Genomic DNA, 12,234 nt, shown 5'->3' on the forward strand with positions numbered 1-12,234 from the left:
CCCACGAGGTGATGAACTGAAAAGCATCCAATGTTATAACCCGCAAGCGACCTATAAACTTATCTTTTAGAAACAGAAACACTAGTGAATTTGTATATATATATTCTTCCTCTAATATTTTCTAAAGAGTTATGACTGTTTCTTCCAGTTATCTGCAGCCGAGTGCTCTCCAGCCTTGAACACGATACAAACAAGTCTGAGGGGATAAACATGATAGTGGTCCAGCAAAGCTAATGAAGCCATCGTTCCCATCTGCAAAAGAAGAGGTGCTTTGCCCAGTTTTGTTATAGTTTATACAGCACTTTTCACGGGTTATTCAGACCACAAAATTTTAAGGAACTGTAAAACTATTTTTAACTGAGTTGTCTTTATCATCTCTTTAGCACCACAGCTGATAAGCTATTAAGCAGCCTACTGTAAACAGTCAAACCTTTCCCGTGTTCCAGCCATACCCTGAGACAGCAGATAACGTACAGATCGTGAAAGCAAACCCTGGATATAAGTGGGTCAGAAGTCTAGTGGAGAAGAAGTGCCAGCGTGTGGCTGTTGGCCTGCAGGGAGCTCACCAGAATACAAATGCAGCCCCTGTATTGAGGCGAGGTGCCAGCAGCAGGACCGTGCTGGCTCAAGGACTACCGAGCCACCTCGGTCATTGCCAGGAAGGAGGCAAGGCAGAAGGGGCTGCTGTGGTCAGGACCAGCAGCTTGTCCTGGGGCCTGGGACCCATCTGCCCACCCAGCTTGGGTTTGGCTGCAAGAGGGACCACGGCAGGAAGGGATTGCCAAGAAGTGCTTGTGAGTCATTGCGAGACCTCCTGGTCCTTCCAGCTTTCTGAAATAGCTGTGCCTTGAGCCGTCAGCCACAGGAAGATGTTAAAATGAATGTTTGTACAAGACTACAGATTTAGAAAAAAAAAAATCCATAACTGGGATCCCTTACTAAAAGAAAAAAAAAAAACAAGTCACATTCCAGGAACAGACTCTGCCCTTTTAAAGGAAAAAAACTTATAACTTCAGGCTTCTAATAATCACAAACTTTGCTGCAGTATGAGGAGAGAGATTGTCATTAAGCTGTTTGGAAAATCTTAGTCAAAACCAAACTCCATCCAAATCTATGGACGTCTACATAGTTACGATGATATGCTCTGCTAAAGTACCGTTTATTAAGTGTTGGTGTAATCCTAAAGTTCAGCCACGACCAGAAAAACAGTCAAAATTGAGGTGGCAGCATTATGGGTTATTGCAGCTATCTCTGAAACCAAAATGAAAGGTCTTTTCCATCATACCAGCACTGTGTTCCCTTCTGAAGAACATGTGCGCAGGGAGAGGACTGGAGGAAAGGGCTTTTCCTTGATTTTACTTCTTTTTGGTCACAGCCTGCTCCTCATAAAACTAACCAAGTTGTGACTTTACTTCAAAATTACAACGGAAAATAAAAGATCAAGGGCTCTTTGTCAGTGGAGCTGGTGTTCTTATGGCAGTTTAGATACGCTGTTCTCATCTCCTCTACCTGAACTTCGGTGAGTTAACACATACTTAAATTCCAGTCTGAGAAAATTGTTAAGCTGCAAAAGTCAAGTCAGAAGCTATAGGGAGCTGGGCATCATCTGCATACTGACATTGTAGGACATATTGGCTCATTCCTAAAGGCTCCTGTGTGAACTTCCCTCCCTGCTATATTATGCTGAATAAAAAGGGAATAAAAAGGGATGATAAAATGTTAACCCGTATCTGTCCATCTCCCTAAGCAAGGTGTGCTGCTAACCTTGTCATTCCCCAGCAGCTAAGTAGTGAGATTTTTTGAAGGAGAAAAAAAAGATTTCTTTCACCCAGATGATATCAAATGAGACCTAGAACAAACTAATGACTATAGTTTTTAAGGGTTGGGGGGGCTTGCGTGGTAGGAGTAATGTGTGAATGTGTGATTTGGATTAGACAGAAAACCATCTTGAATTTCTTGTGATAACAAGAAATTTCCCCAGAACTGCATGAGGCTGCTCCCACTTTGTGCAAGGACTTCTCCTAGCTCTTGTTTCCTCACAAGGAAACAGATCTACTTCACAACCCTGACTCACTGTCGCTAACAGCTTTTGATGGAAGTATCAAACACTCCGTAGTATGTGCTAAACGACTTTTAGAGCAAGATAAGTACAACAGAGCTTAATTTTATTCCAGTTTGAACACAGTGGAGAGTAGAACAGGGAAGAAATGTGATAATTTGACCGACTGTGGTTCTGATTGTCTCAGCAGTTGTGCTGCATATTTCCAGCAGACTACTCGCAACGGCGGTATGAATACTTCAGCATTCATACATAAGAGTTTTGTTTAGCAGCAGAGCCTTACATCCAGTACAGTTCACTGCGAGGGGAAAAACACATGCAGCTCATTTGAATGGAAAACAACACTAGCTTTCGGTTTCATAAAACTAAATGCTAGTACTTTCTAAATAAATAACACATTTCTGCTCGTTTTTCGTTAACAACTATGCTGAAGATTTCCTATAATTAAGAAAAACTGAGTCAAATCTAGCCTCCGGAAAATATTTCCCTGCACATTTTGATCCATTTCTGCCAGCCAAAAGGGCAGAGGGAATCCTAAAAGCTCCCTATTCGTAACAGAAATTTTCTCCAGCGAAGGTACCAACAGACGGGTTTGAGATAGGCAGCCAGGAAGGGCTGTTGTAACAAGGCTCAAAGCTGTTCAAGCTGCACTTGGACACACTGCAGAAATTTGGAGGCTGGAAACATTTTTCAGCCCTTCTAGTCCACCCATTCGTTTGGCTGACTGGCCAGGGTCACAAAAGTAAGCGTGACTGCTTGCCTCCCCAGTCTCGGGGATTTTAGCATACTCACGACTACTGTGTCCTCCTTTGACAAAAGGTTTTCTATAGACAGTGCCAGGCATTAATTACAGTAATTTGTTGTTAGCCTTGTTTCCTAAGGAAATAAGGGTCATACACTCACATTGTCTGTTTGGATGGACATATGTCCCCCTTAACAGCTTCTGAGCCCATGGGTAATTTCAAACACCATCAAAAGAACTAAAAAACCTCGCAGATGTTACGTTCTTACAAATTCCACGAATACTGCTGGCTGGATAAAGGTAAGGGAAAAAAAAAAAAATCTGTCGTTCACTGAGGGGGAAAAGTAGAATTCAGCCATAACCTTCAGTGTAGCTGAAGATGGCTCTGCCAAAGAACGTGACGTCTTTTGCCTAGTAGAAGTAAAATAAAAGGGATGGGGGTGAGTGAGGCAGTTGAAGTGATAATATAAAGGAAATGAGACCAAAGCCTGCAGAAGGGCAGATTCAAAGTTTTGTTGCTCATGGAATAGCCTCCTTTCTTACACTACTGCGTAATAACAAAGCTCTCATACACTATCAAATGGTCAGATAGAACGGTTGATTAAAATCCCTTCAGCTGGTTTCTTTGCACTATCGACATGCTACCCAAGAAAGATCTATTAAATACACAGGCGCTTCACGCATGTGGATTTTACTAACAATCCATCATTAATTTTCTGTGAGCCTGACCACAGGTTTATTGCAAACCATTAGATTTATAATAGTTCACTAGAGATCACAGGGTAGCTAATAAGACCACTCTTCTTTTCCTTAACAGAATTTCTAAATGCTTTTCTCTCTAATGATCTGTTTCCCTAGGTATTAGTGCTTCTTTCATTAAATAAGCACTATATACAATGTTATTAATCTCTGGTTTCATAGAAAAAAATCAACATTTTATTTCAACAATTATTCTGTGCTATTCAAATTAATTATTCTCTGTGACACTTGAAAGGAAAGTATGCAGTCTGAGCATTATACATTTCTGTTTATGTTGCCATGGGCGTTACTAGAAATCCCTATGCACATAATAGTCTTTGTTAGATGTTTCTGCTTTACATATTAGTTAGGAGTCTTCACTGAAGTTATGAATGTGATACTGTGGAAGAGAGAGCAAAGCCAATGACACCTTTGCCAAGAGTAAGAAGGACAGCACAAACCACACAACTGAGTTAATATTTAAAGAACAAGAATTTAATTTGTTATGCCAACATTTTCCTAGCTGGATCTTTATTTTCAATGCTATACATGTGAAAATAAGAATGAGTGGCTTGTTATCTACATGTATAAAAATATAAACATCCTGTCAAACATCTCCAGTCACCCTTCATGATATGCATCACTGAAAAGACCTATGCCTTAATTTCGAATTAAGAGTGCCTTTGTTTTTTTAATAGCACTTGTAAACACTACTTCATTCGTCCATAAGCACATGAACTGCGAACGACAACAGCTACAAAATGTACACAGGACTCCAGCACTGTGCCTTTAAATTTTTGACGTTCTGCATGTCAACAGGTTACCAGAGTCCTTGTGTTTATCCATTCTTTGAGCTCTCAACAGAAGAGACCAGCAAAACTCAGGGACTTTGCCTTGGGCATTTTACCTTTTAAAAACTTTACTGAAATTACTTGAGCAATGCTTAAGAAAAATATCGTCTTCTGCGACAAACCATCAAGTGACCATTACATTCATGGCAACATCATTTTAAGCCCAAATATAAAGATGTATTAGTAAATGAAGGGCTCAGTTTCCTAATACTAATAACGCTTAGAGTTATTAGCATGAACACAGAGATTAAAAAATCATCAGTTTACTTTTTTATTACACCCTTTTCTACTTAAAATACGAGATTTTCTGGGTCATCTGCCAGCAAACAGATATCAAAATACAGGCAATCTTTGTTTCAGAGATGCATTCAACCACCTGGAAGTTTAGTTATGATTCACATTCAAGCAAATATGTAATCGATTTCAGTTCTACAAGCTGATGTTCTTATTCAGTTTTTCCATAGAAACAGGTATAGGAAACGAGTAAAACATTACCATATAATGTACATAGCGTAATATGCAAATACTCAGCTAGATAAATTATGAAATTCTGTAGCACTAAAATGATTAAAAAACTAAATGATCCGTGTAAAATGTTTATATAACTGTATATATATGTACACTAAATCACAAGTCCAATTTAGAACTGCCCCTATTCATAGCTTCTATGATGGATATAGTAAGCTACCAGATTATTAAAAAAAGAAAGCTATCTATCTAGAGCGAATTTGAACACTTTACTGAAAACCGATTTTATACAAAATCTTAAAAAACAGACTTCAGAATTACTTTAACAGAAACTAGAAAAAGACAGTCATTATTCTTGAGAGCGACATTGTAAAGACCTAGTAGCTGTGATCAATGTCCTTTCACTTGTGGTATAAATAAGTTCAGCACAAAGAAAACACCTCAGAGTAAGGCATAGGACAAACAGGTTCTGTTCTGTCTTCAGGTGTACTGGCCTCTCACTCTACCTTATTGCTCATCTAATTTGGCAGGTATACGTTTCTCTCCTTTTAAAAATACCCCATTATACAACTATCTACAACTGGACAATACCCAGACGGAGCACTGGAACAGGCTGCCCAGGGAGGCTGTGGAGTCTCCTTCTCTGGAGATATTCAAGACCCGCCTGGACAAGGTCCTGTGCAGCCTGCTGTAGGTGACCCTGCTTCAGCAGGGGGTTGGACTAGGTGACCCACAGAGGTCCCTTCCAACCCCGAACATTCTGTGATTCTGTGATCTTCAATTTAATCGCATTTATAAACTATCTTGCTAATACAAAAAAAAAACCCTCATGATGATGCAAATTATTTTCAGTTTTATGCGGTTGTGCATGCACATAGTGAAAGACCCAGTGGTGAACACAGAGACTGAGCACTGAAACTCAACTCAATACATATGCAGCTATAGCTCTTTTCAAAGGAATTAAGGTTTTAAAACTAAATCCCTACTGCGAAATTCTTTGGTTAGAATACAAGTGCTAGCAGTATTCCTAAATTTGGGGTTAGAACAATTTATTATTCGAGAGTTTTAAAAATGTAACTTCAAGCCTTTAATATGCACCACTAAATTCTTTAACACTTTGAATACATTTAGGATATTTTTGCGTCAAGGTCTGAATGGACAATACAGATTTTAAAATCAAGTTCATGTTTCAAATAAAAGTGCTTTTGTACCCTAATCTTCAGGAATTTATCAGAAAGAGCTGCTCGATCTTCCCTACTGTAAAACCTGCTGCTCGGATTGTCTGTTCCAAAGCAAGCTATGGCTGCCTCCTCCAGGAAACAAAGACCGTTAGACAGCATGAACAAAATACCATTTCACTTTTAGAAGGGCTAATTACCCCTGAAGAAAGCTGTTTTTGTAAGGATGGGGCTTAACCCTTTCTAAGAAGGTACTTAAGTCTCAGTAGTGCCATTGCCCTGATAGTACTGCTATGTAAACTAAGAAACCGGTTCTTAAAAAAGTGGTTTCGGCATCAATTCTGTTGGCATCAACATTTTACAGCACTAACATGACAAAACTTAACGTCATAAGCAGGGTGCTCTTGATTACACTCATAATGTACAGCTGCATTAATTCGAGGGACATTGATTTCACCTTCCCGAGAAGCAGGCCCTACCTTCACTCCGGCAAGCCTGGCTTCACCGTTCTGAGGGTGCTTACGGAAATACGCATTGAAATTTCTATGCATATTATAGAGAGTAACTTCAAGAGAACTGTAAGGACTTCACGCCACCCATGAAAGTTACGGTTCACAAGCACTTTAATTTTTCAAAGCGTCGTTGCTTTACCTCTCGAGGGAATAAATACGTGTCTCTGAGGACACTTCATAGTTCAAGTGGTTTGTTATCCAGCGAACCTGTCCTTTCATGTCAGCCTTACGTGCCCGCTGTGCAGGCCCTGGTCCGGCTTAACAGCTTGGAGAGGGGCGTTCAGAGAGACAGGGAGCAGAGAGGGGAGGTGGACGCAGCCAGTCATGAGGGGCCACACTCACGCCTCCTGCAAAATTACTCCTCTCTACAGACGAAGCATGAGCCGGACTGCCAACCCCTCACAGTCAGGCATCGCTTCCACAGGACGGTCCTTCGCAGAGAGGCATCGCATTGATGGGGTGAGAAGATGGAACGGACCTCCACAGATCCATCCAACAAGGTGAAATCTTGGTTCAGCGAATGGGGATGAGGAAAGACAGCCATTTCTCACGCCATCTTCAGCAGAAGTTGCTGAAAAGCAACTGAAAAGTTCCTCAGCCCCTAAATGGGTGGTTTTTTAAAACATCCCACCCTGACAGAGCCATCCGCCGCCTCCTGTGCGTGGAGAGGGGCAGGGGCTGGGTGCACACGCGTGCCATTCCGGGACAGTACCTTTCTACCCCCTCTACCGCTCTCCTTCCTTGCTACCGACACAGCTACTGGGGGGCACGGGAGTCTGGGACGGGGGGTGACAGTGCGAGCCGGGATGCGGTGGCTGAGCTGGGACATGGCGGCCAAGCAGGGACATGGCGGCCGAGGCACGACACGGCGACCTCCCATCGCCGGGGCCATCGGGAGGTGCGTGCAGGAGGGGTGGGGGCCGCGCCGGGGGGCAGGCACCGGGGCGAGGAGAGCGCGGAGGGCGTACATGGCCCATCTCCACGTGGAGGAAGAGCAGGGAGGGTGCGCAGGGGCCACCGCCGCATCCCCACGCCGCGCGCCGGGCGGATGCTCAGTCCCGGCAGAAGACGTACTCGGTGTAGCTGGTCCAGATCTTGTCATCGGCAGGACCGCCCTGCTCGGGGGCGAAGGCGCAGGTGCCGGTGGAGGAGCAGGCGGCCATGCGGAAGCCGGCCTCGGAGAGCCGGTCGAAGGCCTGCTCGAGGAAGTTGAACTTGAGGTAGTAGCGGGCGGTGTAGCGCTCGGGAGGGCGGTCGGGGTCGCGGCTCTCGTTCAGCGTCTCCCCGAAGACCTCCTTGGCCAGCGCCGTCTTGCCGCAGACGGTGATGCGGGCCACCCGGCGGAACTTGGCGTCGGCCTGCGCCTCCCGCCCGATGGTGTAGGAGCCCCGGTAGCCGATGGTGATGTAGCCCGACCGCCGCCCGCCCGCCCCGTCCAGCGACTGCGAGGGCGTCAGCAGCGGCCCGCCCGAGGGGCTGCGGCTGGCGGTGGGCGACGGGGCGGAGGCCGCGGCCCCCCCGCCGCCTCCTTCCAGCGGCTCGGCCTCCAGGTAGCCGAGGAGAGGCGGCGGAGGCGGCTCGTCGGCGTAGACGGAGCCGTCCCGGTGGAGGGCGGCGGGGCGGGCGGCGGCCACCCGAGCCTGGGCCAGGCGCCGGGCCAGGTCGGGCAGCTGGAAGTACTCGGCCTCTCGCTGGAGGCGGCTGCGCTCGGGGAAGTGCTCGGGCAGCACCAGCTGCAGGTCCCGCAGGTAGTCCAGGATGTAGCGGAAGAGGAAGCCGTCGCGGTCGAGGAAGAAGCGGCCCTTGCTGTCCCGGGGCAGCTCGCCGGGCTGCTGCTGCGAGAACATGCGCCAGAGCAGCGAGTCGCGCACCGAGACCACGGTGCAGCGCCGGGTCACGTACACCTGCCCGCCCACGTTCAGCTCCACGATCTCCGGGAAGGACGACCAGCCGCCCGCCGCCGCCGCCGCCCCGCTCCCCGCCGCCGCCGCCGCCGCCCCGCCGCTCCCCGCCGCCGGCGACACGCCGCCGCCGTTGGGCAGCCCGCGGGCGCTGTCCGCCAGGGCCATACCGGAGGGAGCCCGCCGCCGGCGGGGAGCCGCCGCCCTTCCTCCGCCTCCTCCTCCTCCGCCGCCGCCGCCGCCGCCGCCGGAGCCTCCCGCCCCGTCTGTCCCCCGCACCGCCCGGCCGCTGCCGCTCGGCTCCCCCGCTGCCGGTCGGGCTGCGAGCGGAGAGCCCCGGCGGCGGGGCCGTGTTTATGTAGCGCGGCCGCACCTCGGGGAGGCGGGGGAGGCTGGCGGGAGGCAGAGCCGAGCGAGCGGGGAGGGGACGGCCCGGCCCCGCACTGACGCAGGGGCCCCGTCGTCCCCACACCCCCTCCCCTCACCCCGGTCCTCCGTCCCCGGCTGCGGCGGGGACCCGCGCCCCTGCCGTCCCCGGGTCGAGAGGGTAAAACCTAGGGGGGGGCCGCCCCTCCCCGACGAGGTGCCCCCTCCCTCCCGTCGCCTCCCACGGGGGAAAACGCCAGCGTGGGGTGCTGCCCCTGCCCGTGGCGGGGCTTGCGAGGGGCTCCCACGACGTGGGTCCGCCGTGGAAACCGGCCGCCGACCCGCAGCCCGGGCTGGGCTGCCCCGCCGCCGGGGGATGGCGAGGGGGACCCCGGAGCCGTCGGGGGTCCCCTCCAGCCGTCTGTCGAGGGGCACTTTGCCGTGGGAGCCTGGCCACTCGTGTCTGCGCAGATAGGTGTGTGGCTGGGTGCCCTTGCAGCTCGGGTTTAATTTGGATTAGTTAGGTACATCGGGATCCGCGTGGAACATAAGCACCTGTTTAACATGCGTTGGCAGAGAGCCTTTAAATTACGTTTCAGGCTTTTGCTTGAATTTCATCTGTGTTTCTGTGGCTCTTTGCAAGCAGCGGCAAAGAGCTGCCGCCTCGATGTGCTCGGTTGCTCTCCTCTGGGAGTTCAAGCGCGCTTTCTTCCTCCAGAGAGCAGCTGAAAGGAGAGGAAGGTCCGAGGAGTGTGAGGGAAACGGACGATGCCTTCCTTTCGTAAGGGTGAGAGAGGCCCTCTCCAGGCTACCCTGCTGCAAATGCCCTGGTGCAGCGGGCCATGAAGTAGAAGTTGGAAGACGCAGAGGCAATTGGTAAGAAGCCCTTCAAAAATTGAGAAATGGGAGAGGAAGGAAAGGCAAGTTAGTTCTCAAGAGGCAAGCTAAGTTTGCCCAAGAGAAGAGGAGGAAGAAGAGGAAGAAAAGAAGAGGAAGAAGAGGGGGAGTTGAGAAACAGAAGTTTTGAAAAGGGAATAGATGACAAAGAAGAACGATGTGTCGAGGGAGAGCTGACAGGGAGGTACTGTGGTTTAACGAGGGAGATGGGGTGGGTTTAGGGCACCGGACACGCAGAATTCACAGGAGTTTAATCTGAATAAGACTGAAAGTAGAGTAGCAAAGATGCAGAACATTACTTTTTCCACGTGGCAAAGCCAGCCGCCAGGACTTTGACCACCAAGCATTCTCATTTGTGAGGGCAAAATGGCAAAGTAGGTCAATCTGGTGTTTTGCTGACATTTTGTGACAAGCAACTCGTTTCTCTCTTTCTGCTTTTTTTTTTTTTTTTTGAGGGGAGTAGCAGAGAGGTGGAAACAGCTCTGGAAAGTAAGGGGAAAAAAAATAAGCTTGAATGAAGTTGATTTGCTACCCATTTAAACATCTGAGTTTGTGGCTATAGAAAAAAGGGGAAATAACGTGACTTATCTGCTAGCACACAGGGAAGCTTTGTTTTCTTTCCCTATACTATTTTAGGGTCAATTCACCAGACTAAAAGCACATGAAATTTTCACATTGTGGTTTGCTGGTGGCAGCTTCATGGAGTTACTTTTGCCTTTCAGTCTCTTAATGTGGCATCTACCCCCACGTCACCCTGCTGCCGGCCATACTTAGCAAGAAGCCACCTCGAGAGCCTCCCACAGAGTCGTATTTTAAACTCGGCTTCTCTCGTGTGGGCTCTCAATTGGGAGCGCTGTGATTAAACTGTGCGCCCAGAGATGAGATCATAGAACGCTCGTGCGGGCACTTACTCATAGCAGAGTTTGCAGTGGAAGATTTTGTACCTACCAGCAGGTGAGTCTTACAAATGCTCCCGCATAAAAAAATGGGATGTTTAATTCATCTGTTAATTAAAGTGAATTTCTCTGGCTTTAGGTGAGTATTAATGTAGGTTAACAAAAACAGCACGAACATATTTATTAGACTTGAGCTTTTTATTTGCCTTGAGCTTTGTTAGATTTGAGAGCAGACTTCGTAAGACCTGAGCTCAGTGGACCTTTCAGCTCATGTTCTCAGAAGCTTCACAGACGAGTAGGTTATGTGGCCTTCTCAGACGCTGGCTCTCCAGAGCTTTACCTCCACCTGCCTATCACGTGGTGGGAGGCCGAATGTGAAGGACCCACCATGCTCCTGTGCAGCACCATACGATGTCCCAAAGCCATGCACATTATAGTGGGGAGGGGGACACAGCTGTAGCAAGCACCTTATTTGGGCCGCTCTCCCAGGCCTTTCTTTCGGGGCACCAACCAGTCCGTCCCACTGCAGTGTCCGGTGTGCCAACGTGCAAGCTGACCCCTGACTCCCCTTCAAAAAGGGAGCAAGGAGCCTTCTCATGGGAAGATACTGTTCGTAGAGCCTGTTCAACAGTCCTGGGCAAAGACCCAGCTCGTGGTGTTTGGCTCTGAGATACCTGTCATTTTCTGGGCTTAAAAACATGGCCAGCACTGGAATATCTGCTTTGAAACAACCTCTCTTCAGAAGAACCATCTTCTCTGAGCATCTCACTGCTGCTTCATGCAAGCAAGGATACTTTGCCTGCCTGCAAGGCTTTGGTTATTGTAACTTCTTTCTTTAACGGATTTTTCCCTGTTTTCACAAAATATTCCACTTGTTTCTTCTCCTTTTCCTGTCTCTTTCCTTTTGGCCACGTTTGTCTCCAGTGAGGACAATTGGACCTCGTCTGGGCATATTACAAATGGGCAAATGTATCGACTGTTTTTACTTACGTGTCAGTCACCGGGTTGCATAACGCAGTCATAATCTCAGTGGTTTTTTCGTATTTTGTGTGGGAGACAGTGAAATATTAGTACATGTAACACTCAAGGCTGCCACAGAATGCCTCGTACAGCATGCACCCCCTGTGAAGGGCGTTAAATATTAATGCAGTCTAATGGGCAGGCTGGGCTTCATGACAATAGAAGTGTAGTTGAATTTCTTTGACTGTGCGGTACCACGATATTTCTGAGCAGTCGCTCCTTCAGATAAGACAGTCACATTTCAGTGGTTGCTATCAGCTGCCTGCCAGAACTAGCTACGTGTTGGGTGCATGCTGTCGTCTGATGGGATCCAACAGCTTTTCTTATTTTAATATTTTGACAAGTTTACGCTGGGTTTTGGGTGTTTGTTTGGGTTGGGGTTTTTTTTGGGGGGGAGACTTTTGTTGTGTCAGTGTTTAGAAAGATGTTTCCATCACGCTGGGATGAACAAGGAGCCCCTGTTTCGCATCTTGGGTAGCGCACCCGCGGGTGGTCCGGGTTTATTGAGGGAGGATGGTTTCCTGCACAAACCATAGAGGAAGGGTAGCACCTAGCGGGAGCAAACCCACATTGCAATTGAGAAACGCAAAGGGCTCCCCAGTGTTG

At 48.2% G+C, this 12,234-nt stretch overlaps 1 protein-coding gene across 1 annotated transcript; it reads right to left on the minus strand.

Annotated features, from left to right (window-relative positions):
- Positions 1 to 4,012: 4,012 nt before the first annotated feature.
- On the minus strand, positions 4,013 to 8,617 carry KCTD12 (potassium channel tetramerization domain containing 12). Its single transcript, XM_075423217.1, has one exon. The coding sequence runs from the start codon at positions 8,615 to 8,617 to the stop codon at positions 7,601 to 7,603; it is 1,017 nt and encodes a 338-aa protein (XP_075279332.1). The 3' UTR covers positions 4,013 to 7,600.
- Positions 8,618 to 12,234: the final 3,617 nt, after the last annotated feature.

Source organism: Opisthocomus hoazin, chromosome 1 (genome assembly GCF_030867145.1).
Source record: "Opisthocomus hoazin isolate bOpiHoa1 chromosome 1, bOpiHoa1.hap1, whole genome shotgun sequence".
Taxonomy (NCBI): domain Eukaryota; kingdom Metazoa; phylum Chordata; class Aves; order Opisthocomiformes; family Opisthocomidae; genus Opisthocomus; species Opisthocomus hoazin.

Bases quoted from the DNA above. Each gene is read 5' to 3' on its own strand.
- KCTD12 (XM_075423217.1), bottom strand. From the start codon at position 8,617: ATGGCCCTGGCGGACAGCGCCCGCGGGCTGCCCAACGGCGGCGGCGTG.